We start from the raw sequence: 17,303 nt of genomic DNA on the forward strand, positions 1-17,303 counted from the left end.
AAGAAAACTAAATAACCACAACACATTAAGTTGGAACATATTTCATAGTTCTGCTGAGTTTTACTGAATCATCTTACCAGTGACATTGAGCCGGCATTTTCCTCTGTTCCAACCATAATTTGTTCTCACTCCACACTGGTACAGACCCGAGTCATCAATCCTGATTCTGGACACATGAAGTCTGATTCGTCCTTCTCTGAGGGCGTCTTTGTCACACTGAACTCGTCCTGCAAACTGTCCATCCTGAGACTCTGAGACCTCAACACCCTCATATAGATGATACAGGACCAAGGGTTTAACATCAGTTAACAGTTCACAAATAATTATAGATACAGTGGAGGAACTGTCAGTTTTGGTTGTAAACATCAATTCCAGTGTGATGTTGTGGTTCTCCTCTGCCTGGTAGGAGGTCTCTGTCACGTTCAATACAAATGTTCCTGTTGAGGAGACAGAGAGGGAAAGTGAGGACCAGACAAACTAAGAACTTTAACATTTGAGCCCTTAAACTCCACCTATATATATTTAGAAATACAGCTAAGTGTTTAAAGATACAAGAGTATAAAAAGGTAATGCATGATGCCAATAATTAATACAATCTAATCAATAACTGAAAATAGAGGATCTTCCCAACTGTCATCTACCAACTTTAATAGTTCTAATGTTTTCACTGACATATTTTAAAATGGAAGTCATAAAATATGTTTGTGAGGCTGAAGGTTTATTCTGTTGTTCATCTTTATGTCAAACTGAAGGTTTAAACTAACCACAGACACAGGAGGTCAGGCTGATGAGCAGAAGGATCCTGCAGATCATCTTCTCCCTGTGAGAGGAGACAGAGGAGAGGAGTCATCAACACATGAGGTCAAAGTTCAGTCATCACACTTGTGAAAAGATAAGTCAGGTTTCATTCATGCATCACAACATGTGCTCATGTTCATCTTCCTTATTCTACATGACTGAGCAAAGGACTTTTAGTCAGATCTCAGTCAGTCTACAGTTTGTTCTTCTATGAATTCAGTTCAAGTAACATGTTTTTAAAAGCCTTTCTCAGGTGTCTGTGTGCAGTAATGTAACTGTGCTACAAGATGCTGCAGGTTAAGTTGATTACAATATCTGAAGGTGCAGTTAATATTTCAGGGTTCTTCGTGTGGTAGGAAGCACTAGGAAACACTTCCCCCAAACTGATGTTGAACGCAGCCCTTGTCTGTTCACTTGCCCATCCCTTCCTATCAATCAGGTTCAGGTTCTGATTATTGTTGATTGTTGATTATTGTTTTAGCTTCCTTGCTAGTGCTCCCTGAGTCTTACCTTTGCATACCACAGTGGTAAGTAGGGCCTGGACAACTATTGATTATATTGTGTATGAACAGGGCTGTACAGAGACCTTTAGAGGGGCAGGTGCTCAAACACCAAACCACCAACATAATTTACAGCATGATCTGCTGAATTATAGCAACACATATTCAAACACAATGTAACATGAAATCTTACAACAAACCAAATCAAACTACATCATTGTTCCCCACCTGATGAAATCACAAATGGTCAAGATGCTGTGACTGCATGGTGAGTATACAGCAACACCTCTAAGCTCTCCTCAGTATGGAAAGCCCTTTTAGCATCTATTAGATATCCTTGATATCAAACTTAAGTGTCATCTACTAGTTCAGACTTTGGCAGTACTAGTTGGACATTTTGTCCAACTAGTTCGCAACTTTGTCGTACTAGTTGAACAAAAACTCCTACTAGTTACGCTTTTTCAGCAACTAGTGACACTTTTGGCCAACTAGTTCGGACAAAAGCCGTACTAGTTGAGCCCAAGGCCGAACTAGTTGAGCCAAAATCCCAACTAGTTGACTTTTTTGCGCACTAGTCGACGACTGGACCCAACTAGTAAAGCTCAAAGTCCTACTAGTTAACTATGGCGCCGAAAAAACGCCAACATGTTGACTACTTGAGCGCAAATACGCCTTACTAGTTGACTACTAAAGCTCAAAATGCTTACTAGTACTACTAGTAGAAGCCAAAATGTCCACTAGTACTACTACTGAACATTTTGAGCTTCACTAGTAGTACTAGTAACACGGAAACTGGGCAACTAGTAGTACTAGTGGACTGCATGCAAATGAAGCAGGCGGGACAAAGATTTTGATTGGTCAGTGTAGAAACTGTGTGTTGGACCTCTTAAAGTGCCCGCTCTGTATAGTAACTTGAGTTTTAGCAGCACTCATTTCAGGAAGCCTGTTAATTTAGTTTATTTTATATTAACATGAAATGGCAATTGAATGCATTTTGGTAGATTAAACATACAACGACATGAAAACCAAAGTAAATGTAACATTAATATTTTTATGTGTAGAAAATTTGCAACTACAGAGAATTAATTTTAAAAAGTCTTTTCTCTGTTCCTCCACCGCGTCTGCTTGGTAACACGGGGGAACTTCTGCTTGCCCCTTCAGATAAGCTGTTTGGGAATAACGACACAGACTTTCAAGATTTCAATGCCGCGGCCGCAGTGAAGAGGCTGAAATAATTGATCCAGGATTAGCTGCAGTGCGGAACAACAACCAGCAGGTGGCAGATGCGAGCCGTCGAGATGCAGCTTCTGTCCGTCTCTCATCCATAGACTGTTTATAAAGATATATATTAATAATATTTATAATATAGTCTATGCTCTCATCATGCTCGACAAGCAGAGAGAACGGAGAAACCCCGTGAAGCTGTCTGAGAATTAGTTATAAGTTATATTGTCTGCTGGACCCGTACAGTAAACTAACACATTACAGTCTTAATTTCATAAAGGACATTTATATTATGATATTTAAACCAACCATCCGTCAACACAGTTTAGACCTCAATATATGAAACATGTAAATTTGTCCCCTCCAATAATTGTAACCGACTGATCATCAGAAGCCGAAAGAAAGCTGATTGTTCTCCTCAGTATTCAGAGTTAAACTGACTCCAAAACGCGCTGGACGTGAATCATTCACAGTAAACCTGCAGCGTCTTGTTTGTGAGCCAGTCTGTCTCATGACATTCATGAAACAATCATGAAATTTAATCTATCTAGTTATTTTCCGTGACACTCTGCACGACTTTCAAACTGATGTATTTCAGTTAGAAGTAGGTTTGTACCTGCAGCGGCTTTTTTTCCTCATTTGTTATTAATTTTTAACTACGTCACTCAACATTTAATCACAAGATATTATCCTTGATTTTATTTATTTTAATATTACCAGCCCAGTGGGGCCGGAGAGGACGCGTATGAGTATTTTCCTCACTGTCGATTTTAGTAGGCTATCTTTAACATTTCTCAACATACCGTTACTATGATGATGACGCCAGCTAAAGCCGTAACATATAGTCAGTATGACATTATATCATACTGCAGATTGGTGGTAACGTACTGTAGTGTATATTGAAGTGTAAAGAAAATAATGTGTGTATGTATAATAAACTCGATCAGCCTTAAACTGCGCAGTAAACAGAATTTGAAGCTCTGTGATTGGCTGACCGGAATTCCCGCCGACCGGAAGTGTTTTCCTCACTGTGATCGTGTTAAAGTTTTGTCTTAATGATATCTTTAAGATTTCTCAACACAACAACACCAACGTGTCCTCAGTAACTCAACAGTAAGATAGGTTAGTGTTAAGGCCATCAGTCATCATTATTTCTCCTCTGATTCTGAGTAATAGAGTAGTTTCTGTCAGGTTGTGGTAGCGGAAGGCTAGGGAAGAGCATTGTGTTGTGGGCGCGTTCGACTCCTGGTTTTGCTGTCTGCCGTCAGTTGGCTTCATTCCGTTTCAAACTGCTGCCGTCCGCCGCAACCCGAATCCAAACACCACCATGTCTGTTTAGAAAAAGCTGTTTTATAGCCTGTGGTTGTAAAATGTGAAGTTGCTCGTTTAATGATATATTTCCAAGTATATGTGGCTGAGTATATTTAATATGAAATCATCTTTCTTAAAACAATAAAACCCTCCAACGTTGTGTGTTTATAAACGGGATGAAGACGAGGTTATAAAACTGGACTTTATATTTCACTTCCATCATCAAACTGGACTTTAGATTCTGTATAGCATTCAACCTCTTACTGTTACATAATCTAATTATTTATTAATTATGTTAATAATTTCCCTTAATTTAAATTAATAATAATTTGTTATTAATTTATATAATTTATTCTCTTGTCACTTTCATATATTTCATTCACTTCAATTCTTTGTCCATATTTGCTCTGTACAGTCAATATTTCATTTCAGGTTTCCACTCTATAAATAGACTTTAAAATTTCAACTTAAATCTAATATTGCTTTATTGACTTAATTATTATTATTATTATTATTATTATTATTATTATTATCATCATCATCATTATTATTATTATTATTATTAGTAGTAGTAGTAGTAGTAGTAGTAGTATTACCTTACTTTTGTCTATTTTCATTCTTGTGTGTTGCAGATTTTTGTGAGCAAACACCAATTCATTCTCTGTATGTTTGCATTGGCTAATAAAACAGATTCTGATTGAATGAGCTGCTGTATGTCATACTGACATAAAATCCCAAAACCAAGAATCATAATCAGGGTTGTGTGAATAGTAGCCCAGGGCCGGCCATGGTTTAGGCCACATAGACGGTCCCCTAGGGCACCAAATAAGGGAAGGGGCACTGAGTGAGTTACTGACAGGTTTGCTTGTTCCTGTTCAGCTTTGGAAATTGAGCAGTCGATGGGTTTTCATCTGTTGATTTTCAAAGCCTTACTTGTCGTTCAGCCACCAAACACTCATTGAATGGCACCTTGACCTCCACTTGCCTTTTGTCCAGAGAACAGGGAGGATTTGTCTGGGCTGGAGATATAATTGTTACACTTCATTTTAGTGCGAGTGTGGAACTATTGTTGCACTTTTTGGGGCTCCAATTTAAATCTCACCTAGAGCACCAACATAGTCAGGCTGGCCCTGTAGTAGCCTACCCTCACCCTAACCCAAGCCTACAGTAATGTACTAGACTGTCAGCAGTATAATAATCTCTGAAGGTGACTCATTCTGGTCACTATTTCCCCTAAAAAAAAAAAAAAGAAAAAGAAAAAAAAGCTTCATTTTATACATAGCTGCTTGAAAGTTTGTGAACTCTTTAAAATTTTCTGTATTTCTGTATAAATATGACCTCAAACATGATCAGATATTTATACAAGTCCTAAAACTAGATAAAGTGAATCCAATTAAACAAATGAGACAAAAAAAATCATTTTTTAAATCTTTTTCGTTTATTTATTGAGGAAAATGATCCAATCTAAGATATTTGTGTGAAGCAAAAGTATGTGAACATTGACTGTAGCCACTGCAAGAGAAGCCTTTAGTTTCTTAGACGTTACCCTGGGGTCTGTTGTGGCCTCCTGGACTATTACACACCTGCTCTTGGTGTGATCTTTGTTGGTTTACCACTCCGGGGGAGGGTAACAGTGGTGTTGAATGTATTCACTTTATATACAGTCTGTCTGACAGTTGACTAGTGGAGTCCAAACTCTTTAGAAATGGTTTTGTAACCCTTTCCAGCCTGGTGATCATCAGCAACTCTTCTTCTAATGTTCTCAGAAATCTCCTTTGTTTGAGCCATGACACACTTCCACAAACCTTCTTTAAATAAGGCAGGGCCTCCCAGACTCACACTTGGTTGTCGTCTTGTTGATTTAAACACTCGACTCTATTTTCCCTTTCAAATGAAATGATAATCCTAGAGGTTCACATACTTTTGCCACACACACATATGTAACGTTGGATCATTTTCCTCAATTAATTAATGAAAAAGATGAAAAAAATGTTGTTGTTTTTTATCTCATTTGTTTAACTGGGTTCACTTTATCTAGTTTTAGGACTTGTGTAAATGTCTGATCACATTTTAGGTCATATTTATGCAGAAATACAGAAAATTCTAAAGGGTTCACAAACTCTCAAGCAGCACTGTATCTCAGTCCTTCAAAGTTGTCTCTGAGACCAGGTCTGGGATGGTTTGTATCTGTGAAATGAGAAAATTAAAACTTTGACGTAGAGTTAAACCAAACACATCGTTGGAAAGGTCTCGACCTGGAGAGTAACATATGTCAGTATGAAGGTTCTACAGGGCTCCTGCTAAGAAATATTGACCTTTGAACCTTGACCTTGGTGCATGTTTGAAGGCTTATAATTCAGCAACATAAGGGGCTTCAGACATGAGACCGACCGTTATCGAGAGCTCTGGACCTCAGCTACCATGTGAGTAGAGTCAACAACTGGGGAGGTGGTAAAATATGGTTAAAATTAATTTTCACATATTTATCAATTAGATATTTAAAATCTGATTACATACATGTGTTTACTGTCCCCTTAAACTCCTCAGTTTACTCTCAATTAACTATTTACAACTTCCAATTGTAGGAAAAACAGTCATGTTTATAAAAAATAAAAATACAATTCCCCAGAGACAAACACTGCATCTGGACCGCTCGATGTGCCACCTGCTGGTTGTCGCTGCGCACTGCAGCTGCTCCTGGATAAATGATTTCACCGCCTTCACTGTAGTCACATCAACTGAAATGAGTCACATAAATAACAGCCATGCTGCTAACATATAGGTGTTATGTGCTTATTGTTGATCAAAGTGAGCCTGACAGAGTTTATTTTTCTGATATAGGCTCATTCATTGTTTATAATGTAGTTAATAAACAAGGTGTAGTAGTCACATTTGATTTTAATTTTTGAACATTACTGTATATGTTGGGTGAGTTACTGCCGCTCATTAGCAAAAATATAGTATATTATTTCTATGTGGTGACTTGGTTTTAACCATCACCACTGCTAAATAATGTGACGATATGATATGAATGATAAAATGTTCATGTGACCGTGTTGAAAGGAAAAAGCAAGAAGCAGAGCAGCTGCTTTTCTGTTTTAGAAAATGATTACATAGCTTTGTGTTGTTTAAAAAGGCAACAAGGAAAATGAGTCAAGCAGTAAACAACAGAAAAACAATTGAATACCTTTAGATTCATTGTTGTTAATAGAAATAGTAATCAATTCATGCTTTATTCTGCATGGATAGTAAGCAAAGAGCTGGCGGTTAACAACAGTGAAAACTTATCAGGCTTTACAGGGTTAAATTTTGGCCGGGTGGAGTTCTTGCTGGAGAGCCAATAGGAAGGCACAATGTCCCGCCTCCTGACTAGCATTTAATGCAACTAGTGCTACTAGTGGGCATTTAATCTCTTACTAGTTCAACTAGTAAACACTTTTAGCCTTACTAGTAGTACTAGTAAGGTCAAAAATACCCTAGTAGTGCAACTAGTGGACATTTTGGCTCTTACCAGTAGTACTAGTAAACATTTTGACCTTACTAGTAGTACTAGTAAGGTCAAAAATCGCCCACTAGTGTAACTAGTGGACATTTTGGCTCCTACCAGTAGTACTAGTGGACATTTTGGCTTCTACTACTAGTACTAGTAAGCATTTTGAGCTTTAGTAGTCAACTAGTAAGGCGTATTTGCGCTCAAGTAGTCAACATGTTGGCGTTTTTTCGGCGCCATAGTTAACTAGTAGGACTTTGAGCTTTACTAGTTGGGTCCAGTCGTCGACTAGTGCGCAAAAAAGTCAACTAGTTGGGATTTTGGCTCAACTAGTTCGGCCTTGGGCTCAACTAGTACGGCTTTTGTCCGAACTAGTTGGCCAAAAGTGTCACTAGTTGCTGAAAAAGCGTAACTAGTAGGAGTTTTTGTTCAACTAGTACGACAAAGTTGCGAACTAGTTGGACAAAATGTCCAACTAGTACTGCCAAAGTCTGAACTAGTAGATGACACTTAAGTTTGATATCAAGGATATCTAATAGATGCTAAAAGGGCTTTCTATACGCGCGTGTGCTGTTGTCACCTAATAAACATCACACAGCCAAAGGCAACATTCTCTGCAGGCTGGACGATATATATATGTTCAGAAACAACAACACATTTGGTCTTTGCAAACAGAATTATGTACGTGTTTATTTGCATATAGAGCGGAGAAGTGAGATCTGATCACAAGCAGTCACTCAAGACGCATGTCAATGCCAGGTGTAAACTGTTTCTCTTCCTCCTTAAACTTTTTCTTTTTCTTGTTTCTTTAACCACTAATTTTCTTTTCAGACACATTTACCAGTTGTTTTATTTGATTTAATACTGTAGTTGTTGGGGGTAGGTGGGCGGAGTTCCCAGCATGTGAGACATTGTGTTTACGGACATAAGTTTAGGTAAATTGTGTTCTAAATCACCACAGATGTTATCTGGTACACAGTGATTAATGTTACTGTTCTCCACACTAACTCTACGATGTTTCTAGTAGTTAACATTTTGCTCTTATGGAATAAAGCATCTTACACCATGAGTGAAGTTGTGCGCCCGGTTATTTACTTTCCCCGAGACTTCGTCTTTTCATGCAAATTCCATCTCTACACTGCCTTAAACTAGATAGCCTGTGTGAAATTTCGGTCGCGGTTAAACTCCTCCCTTAGAGTACCTCTGCGAATGACGTCACACAGCCGGTACTAGAAGCTGAATGGGGAAAAATTACAATTCTACTAGGCTTTCGAGCACTGTCCTTCTAACAAACAATAAGTTGTTCTTTCCTGCAACGCATACGCGTCAATTTACCCAAGTACAATACCTAACATGTTCCTCACTTTGAATTTGTTAACATGTATAACGTCAGAACTCGATGGCCTTGATAATATGTATAGAATCCAGATGAGAGCCATAAAATACCAAACCATAGTAGAGTCAAAACATGAGAGAAAAAACAGCGATGACACACTGCAGAATGTACTTTATACACTAAATCTCTCAATATAAAAGCTCATCGTTAGCTCGAGACATGAATACATCAACCATTGAAAAAAGTAAAATAAAACGAGTCTTTTACTCACGTTTCTGTGCAAATAATCCAACCCTTCATTAAAATCCAGGAATTGACCGGAGGCCTGTACTACGAAGCAAGTTCAACATACCCAGGATATCTTTTCGTTACCTGGCTCCACTGAACTTAATATTGACCGTCCAGAAAACCAGAACTACGAAGCCGGTTATCAAGCTGCTCAGTCAACTCTGGCTACTCCAGCTGCGAGCGCGTTCATGTGAAAGAGGCGGGGTTGTTAATCACGAGCGACGTCATCAGAGTCAGTAAAGAGAGAGTAAAGAGTGGAAAAGTAGTTCATAACTGATAAGTCTTTCTGAATTAAATGTTGCATTTATGATCATGGGAGCCAGTTAACACTAGATCACGTTGTTGTTCTGATAAATATAATATATTATATAATATAATATTTCGTTTTTATTTCCAGTTATCATCACACAGTTGTCTCATGTTATTCTGAGCTGCAGTGAAGACTCAGAGTGTAAAATCATCCACACTGTCAGCTGTCACTCCGGGGATAAAAGAAACTTTATACTATTAAAATGCAGCTAAAATCATCATTATGTGAATAGTGTCGCAAACGATCTCTCTGTTTGTTAGAAGCTCTGTTTTAAAACCAGAGTGGAAATAGAAAGTCTAGAGCAATAAAATGTTTCCACTGACCTATAGAAATATATATATATTTGCTCTTTTTTACTCGTCACTTTATTGTAAACTCAGGACTTTTGTCCATGTCGAGATCTTGTAGGAATGATGACTCTTTTTTCCAGTCATCTGATTGGTCAGTGGTCAGAGTGTTGACCGGTTGTGATCCGATCCTCTGAAGTTAACCTGCTCCGGAACATTTTAGCTGTTCAGCGTCAGTTACCATGGTGATGGACCCGGTAAAAAGTGAAACAGCGTTTAAGGACTGAAAACCCAAAGTTAACCCTGTAGTTGCCTCCCTGACCCCAAATCCTGCTTCCTGCTGGTAAATGGAGGAGAGTGTAAGTGAGAGAATGAGACAGAGACAGAAGCTGCGGATGTGGTCATGTTGAAATATAAAGGTAAAGTGTGTGTTTACCTTTTTATCATCTACAGGATGATAGGGGCAATCCGGGGGAACCATATAATAAAGAGAGTGTTCCCAAGTTACCAGAGGGTTACATAGACTCAGACTCCTTCAGGAAGTGGTTCTCTCTATTCATTCCCTTAACACTCATCTAATTTTCATTTTTTCTTACGTCCAACATTGCCTGTAAAAACTCCAAAATCATCTAATGCGTTTGCAACACTCACCAGCTTCTACTACTTATTCTCCTCCCTGTTTTCCTTACGTTCAGGGAGTCATTGGATCCTGTTTTCTAAATATATTCATAACTGCTCAGAGAAATATTGCTGCCTTGACTGGCATAATCCATAAATGTGATCAGGACATGTATCATATTTATTGATAAAGTCACTTTATAATGCAGCAAATATTTGTTTAATAGGAGCTGTTTCCTCTTTATAATTACTGCACTTTTTGACAGAACTATTGACACTTTTGACTGCAGGTGGCAGTAAAGAGGCAAAACCAAATCCTATGATTTCCCCCTAAACACACATGATTTCTTCACACTAAAATGTAGACTGGTCAACATGGAACAATATCAAACAGGTCCACCACAAATACTTTTCCCAAACTGATATAACACATTAATTATGTCTCTAGTCTCTACTTGCATGTACACAGTCCTTTCTATTGCTCTGACTGTGTGTTGTAGAGCTCTGGTCAGGGTGGACAGAGAGCAGTTGCTGGCTGAAAACAGCAAGATCCTGCAGCAACAGCCAGGACCCAAACAGCAAGGTCCCCAGTCACCTCCTGAACCTCACATGGAGGCTCTCTCCCTCCCCAGCCACAGAGGACTGTCCCCCATGGCTGCTCCTACCACCAACTCCCCTCCATCATCTGTCTCTCAGCTCCCTCTTCATCCTCCCACAGTCAGGGATTTTACCTTAAATGTCTGTAATGAAACAGATAGTTGACAACATACAGTATTTCTAATTCATCTATTTAAAAAACAGCTTTGGACCCCCGGTCCTCCCGCCGATTAAAAACAACACATTTGGTCTTTGCAAACAGAAACTATGTAGTCTTGTTTGGTCTTGTTTGTCTTTCTTTTGGATACTGTAGTCAATTTTAATTCATCAAAATCTAGTAGTAAAAGATTTTCATTAATACTTATTAATACCGTCACCATATTGTCTGTTTCTTTAACCACTAATTTTCTTTTCAGTCACATTTACCAGTTGTTTTATTTGATTTAATACTGTAGTTGTTGGGGGTAGGTGGACGGAGTTCCCAGCATGTGAGACATTGTGTTTACGGACATAAGTTTAGGTAAATTGTGTTCTAAATCACCACAGATGTTATCTGGTACACAGTGATTAATGTTACTGTTCTCCACACTAACTCTACGATGTTTCTAGTAGTTAACATTTTGCTCTTATGGAATAAAGCATCTTACACCATGAGTGAAGTTGTGCGCCCGGTTATTTACTTTCCCCGAGACTTCGTCTTTTCATGCAAATTCCATCTCTACACTGCCTTGAACTAGATGGCCTGATGTTAAATTTCGGCCGCGGTTAAGCTCCTCCCTTAGAGTACTTCTGCGAATGACGTCACACAGCCGGTGCAAGAAGCTGAATGGGGAAAAATTACAATGTACTTTATACACTAAATCTCTCAATATTAAAGCTCATCGTTAGCTCGAGACATGAATACATCAACCATTGAAAAAAGTAAAATAAAACGAGTCTTTTACTCACGTTTCTGTCCAAATAATCCAACCCTTCATTAAAATCCAGGAATTGACCGGAGGCCTGTACTACGAAGCAAGTTCAACATACCCAGGATATCTTTTCGTTACCTGGCTCCACTGAACTTAATATTGACCGTCCAGAAAACCAGAACTACGAAGCCGGTTATCAAGCTGCTCAGTCAACTCTGGCTACTCCAGCTGCGAGCGCGTTCATGTGAAAGAGGCGGGGTTGTTAATCACGAGCGACGTCATCAGAGTCAGTAAAGAGAGAGTAAAGAGTGGAAAAGTAGTTCATAACTGATAAGTCTTTCTGAATTAAATGTTGCATTTATGATCATGGGAGCCAGTTAACACTAGATCAGGTTGTTGTTCTGATAAATATAATATATTATATAATATAATATTTCGTTTTTATTTCCAGTTATCATCACACAGTTGTCTCATGTTATTCTGAGCTGCAGTGAAGACTCAGAGTGTAAAATCATCCACACTGTCAGCTGTCACTCCGGGGATAAAAGAAACTTTATACTATTAAAATGCAGCTAAAATCATCATTATGTGAATAGTGTCGCAAACGATCTCTCTGTTTGTTAGAAGCTCTGTTTTAAAACCAGAGTGGAAATAGAAAGTCTAGAGCAATAAAATGCTTCCACTGACCTATAGATATATATATATTTGCTCTTTTTTACTTGTCACTTTATTGTAAACTCAGGACTTTTGTCCATGTCGAGATCTTGTAGGAATGATGACTCTTTTTTCCAGTCATCTGATTGGTCAGTGGTCAGAGTATTGACCGGTTGTGATCCGATCCTCTGAAGTTAACCTGCTCCGGAACATTTTAGCTGTTCAGCGTCAGTTACCATGGTGATGGGCCCGGTAAAAAGAGAATGAGACAGAGACAGAAGCTGCGGATGTGGTCATGTTGAAATATAGCCTAAAGGTAAAGTGTGTGTTTACCTTTTTATCATCTACAGGATGATAGGGGCAATCCGGGGGGACCATATAATAAAGAGAGTGTTCCCAAGTTACCAGAGGGTTACATAGACTCAGACTCCTTCAGGAAGTGGTTCTCTCTATTCATTCCCTTAACACTCATCTAATTTTCATTCTTTCTTACGTCCAACATTGCCTGTAAAAAGTCCAAAACCATCTAATGCGTTTCCAACACTCACCAGCTTCTACTATTTATTCTCTTCCCTGTTTTCCTTACGTTCAGGGAGTCATTGGATCCTGTTTTCTAAATATATTCATAACTGCTCAGAGAAATATTGCTGCCTTGACCAGCATAATCCATAAATGTGATCAGGACATGTATCACATTTATTGATAAAGTCACTTTATAATGCAGCAAATTATTGTTTAATAGGAGCTGTTTCCTCTTTATAATTACCGCACTTTTTGACAGAACTATTGACACTTTTGACCGCAGGTGGCAGTAAAGAGGCAAAACAAAATCCTATGATTTCCCCCCAAACACACATGATTTCTTCACACTAAAATGTAGACTGGTCAACATGGAACAATATCAAACAGGTCCACCACAAATACTTTTCCCAAACTGATATAACACATTAATTATGTCTCTAGTCTCTACTCGCATGTACACAGTCCTTTCTATTGCTCTGACTGTGTGTTGTAGAGCTCTGGTCAGGGTGGACAGAGAGCAGTTGCTGGCTGAAAACAGCAAGATCCTGCAGCAACAGCCAGGACCCAAACAGCAAGGTCCCCAGTCACCTCCTGAACCTCACATGGAGGCTCTCTCCCTCCCCAGCCACAGAGGACTGTCCCCCATGGCTGCTCCTACCACCAACTCCCCTCCATCATCTGTCTCTCAGCTCCCTCTTCACCCTCCCACAGTCGGCTGCCTGCCTGCACACACTCCCCTGTCAAAGTATTAACATAGACAGTAAAGTTAGAGATATTTTTTATATTCCACCCTTGCATTACAGGGAATTACAGCACTGATTTCTTGCATTTATTTCACTCTTTTGTTGAATCACACAATGTCATTTTATTTTAAAAAAGCTTTTGAAATGACATGAAACAGGAATTTTATCTTAAATGTCTGAAATGAAACAGATAGTTGACAACATACAGTATTTCTAATTCATCTATTTTTTAAAAAAAAATACCTTTCAAAAAAGTCCAGTAGGTGGCAGTATTGTGTTAAAAACAAAATTAACACCTCCTGTCTGCAATGACTTTATTATATACTGTCAATGATTGTACACATATAAAACTTGCATTTCTGATAAAAAATGATGTGTGTCTACAATTTCTTTATATAGTAATATAACATAAATACATTCATTTCTTGTTTGTTTTTTATGTTTTGGATCCTCTTTTTTTCAATGTGTCTGTGCAGGTCAGTATCCAAGCAGATTTGTGAACAAGAAACTTATTTTTCCACTGTAAACACTAAAAAAAATCTATAATGGTTACATTTTACAATTCACCACCAGTGATGTTTTATGGATGACACTTAGTGTGCACAAAGTCTGATATAATTTGTTTACAAATAAAAAAACAGAAGATATTGTGAGATTCATGAATGGGTGAATTTGGACTATTAACTTCTACACTGTGATTCAAAAGTATTTAATCTGTGGTACAAGGAGTAAACTGCTTTGCCTGACACTATTCATTTACAGCTTGGAACACATTTGAAGTCATTTTCAGTCCATCCACAAAGCACTTTCATCAGTGTTGTAGTTTGAGATATTAGAGATTAAGAGAAATTGCTGGTTTCTGTTATTCTAAGCAAATATCACAGATAAAACACATAACAGTAGCAGATCTCTGTGATACATCTGTTATGTTTCAATGAGTCTAAAGGTGTAAATGAGCACACAGCTGTAACCTGCAGCCAGGTGAGGATCTCTAAACAAGATGAGCTGACTTCCAGTGAAGAGCTCCCTCTGCTGGTCTTTATCCTTAATACCAGTGTTTCCAGTTCAAAGGTTTTCTCTCAAACATACATGTGAAAGACTGATAATCAATAACAGACAGTAAATAAGAGCTCACTGTAACAGACAGGATTAAAAACAGCAACAGTAAATCTCAGTTTCAATTACACATTACAATAAAACAACAAAGATCAATGTTGAGAAGTTAAAGATATAAATTCTGGAAAGAAGGTCAGAACTCACAGTTTTACAGTTTTCATGACGTTAGACGATCAACAAACATGATGAAAAGATTGTTGTGGTCATTATAAACAAACATATCATCACTTCTTGTGTGGCACTAGTTTAACACGTGTTCATAACACATGAGAACAAGCAGCTCTGAAGGGTCTTAACCTGAATACGTCATTACAACCTTCAAGCACACGATAGACAGGATATAAATGTTAATGCTATATTTCATTTGAAAATAAATCACACAGATGAGGTGGTTTATGAGGTAGACATGCTTCTCAGCATAATTTCAATAAAGTGAACAAAGTGCACATTTCAGATCTAACAAAGTTTAACGAGGAGTCCTGATATCAAAATGATAAACAAGGTAAAGATCAAGAACGTTGTTTCCTCCATCAAGTCTGTTATTGTTGTATATCAGTGGTTCATTATGGCTCTGATACCATGGCCACTTACTGGAGAAAATAAAGGCAGGATGTGTTTTAATCATTATTAGTTTTTACAGTTTGTAATTTAAGTACATGAAGCATCAAGGTTGTTGCTATGGTTACCTGCCAGCCAATGGGGAACTAGTGTGTTCTGTGTCTTTGGTATAAAATTGAATCAAACTGTTTCCTCTGATCCATCTGCTAAACTGTAAGTTTTCTGAAATCCACCACTGGACCGAGTATAAATCTTGTTTAACAGGCAGAGAGTGAATGAATAAACAGCCAGTACAGATATAGCTGCTGCTGTCAGTCCCAGTACACAGTAGAGGCCGATCCTTTCCCGACTCGCTGTGTTTGGTGTCTCAGGTTCAGGCCAATCCCTCGCTGCTGTAAAGACACCAAACACATCTGTGTCATTCATGTGAAGAAACAACATTTCACTAAAGAAAACTAAATAACCACAACACATTAAGTTGGAACATATTTCATAGTTCTGCTGAGTTTTACTGAATCATCTTACCAGTGACATTGAGCCAGCCTTTTCCTATGTTCCAATCATAATTTGTTCTCACTTCACACAGGTACAGACCTGAGTCATCAGTCCTGATTCTGAACACATGAAGTCTGATTCCTCCTTCTCTGAGGGCGTCTTTGTCACAATGAACTCGTCCTGCAAACTGTCCATCCTGAGACTCTGAGACCTCAACACCCTCATATAGATGATACAGGACCAAGGGTTTAACATCAGTTAACAGTTCACAAATAATTATAAGTACGGTGGAGGAACTGTCAGTTTTGGTTGTAAACATCCATTCCAGTGTGATGTTGTCGTTCTCCTCTGCCTGGTAGGAGGTCTCTGTCACGTTCAATACAAATGTTCCTGTTGAGGAGACAGAGAGGGAAAGTGAGGACCAGACAAACTAAGAACTTTAACATTTGAGCCCTTAAACTCCACCTATATATATTTAGAAATACAGCTAAGTGTTTAAAGATACAAGAGTATAAAAAGGTAATGCATGATGCCAATAATTAATACAATCTAATCAATAACTGAAGATAGAGGATCTTCCCAACTGTCATCTACCAACTTTAATAGTTCTAATGTTTTCACTGACATATTTTAAAATGGAAGTCATAAAATATGTTTGTGAGGCTGAAGGTTTATTCTGTTGTTCATCTTTATGTAAAACTGAAGGTTTAAACTAACCACAGGAGGTCAGGCTGATGAGCAGAAGGATCCTGCAGATCATCTTCTCCCTGTGAGAGGAGAAAGAGGAGAGGAGTCATCAACACATGAGGTCAAAGTTCAGTCATCACACTTGTGAAAAGATAAGTCAGGTTTCATTCATGCATCACAACATGTGCTCATGTTCATCTTCCTTATTCTACATGACTGAGCAAAGGACTTTTAGTCAGATCTCAGTCAGTCTACAGTTTGTTCTTCTATGAATTCAGTTCAAGTAACATGTTTTTAAAAGCCTTTCTCAGGTGTCTGTGTGCAGTAATGTAACTGTGCTACAAGATGCTGCAGGTTAAGTTGATTACAATATCTGAAGGTGCAGTTAATATTTCAGGGTTCTTCGTGTGGTAGGGAGCACTAGGAAACACTTCCCCCAAACTGATGTTGAACGCAGCCCTTGTCTGTTCACTTGTCCATCCCTTCCTATCAATCAGGTTCTGATTATTGTTGATTGTTGATTATTGTTTTAGCTTCCTTGCTAATGTAAGAGTGAAGTTGTGTCTTATGGGCAAAAGTTGTGTAAACGTAAGGTTAAACATCAGTTTACTGTGTTTTTGTTGAACATTGCCTGTTTGCATATGTTTAGTGATGCAGTGTTTGGGTGATATTGTAGTGTCAGCCGCTTGGTGGCGCTGTTCAGACAGTGGGTAGTTTGGTGGGCAGAGAAGGAGAGAAAAGGGTGAGAAGTGTGATGACTTAACTGAGCTGTATTTGAACGTGACTAAAGTTATGAGGAGAACCCAGAACGTATTGGACTGATTTATTCCCTCACTATACCACCACAGTGTATAATAC

The 17,303-nt window shown here is 38.4% G+C and overlaps 1 protein-coding gene across 1 annotated transcript in view; it reads right to left on the reverse strand.

Annotated features, from left to right (window-relative positions):
• The window catches only part of LOC121905388, an 80,759-nt gene that overhangs the window by 790 nt on the left and 62,666 nt on the right, over positions 1-17,303 (reverse strand). The window contains exons 4-6 of the mRNA XM_042423603.1: positions 16,476-16,525; positions 765-770; positions 78-437 (exon numbers count right to left, since the gene is read on the reverse strand). Coding sequence (XP_042279537.1) covers positions 78-437; positions 765-770; positions 16,476-16,525 — 416 coding nt within the window. The remainder of the gene's footprint in view (positions 1-77; positions 438-764; positions 771-16,475; positions 16,526-17,303) is intronic.

Source organism: Thunnus maccoyii, chromosome 10 (assembly GCF_910596095.1).
Source record: "Thunnus maccoyii chromosome 10, fThuMac1.1, whole genome shotgun sequence".
Classification (NCBI taxonomy): domain Eukaryota; kingdom Metazoa; phylum Chordata; class Actinopteri; order Scombriformes; family Scombridae; genus Thunnus; species Thunnus maccoyii.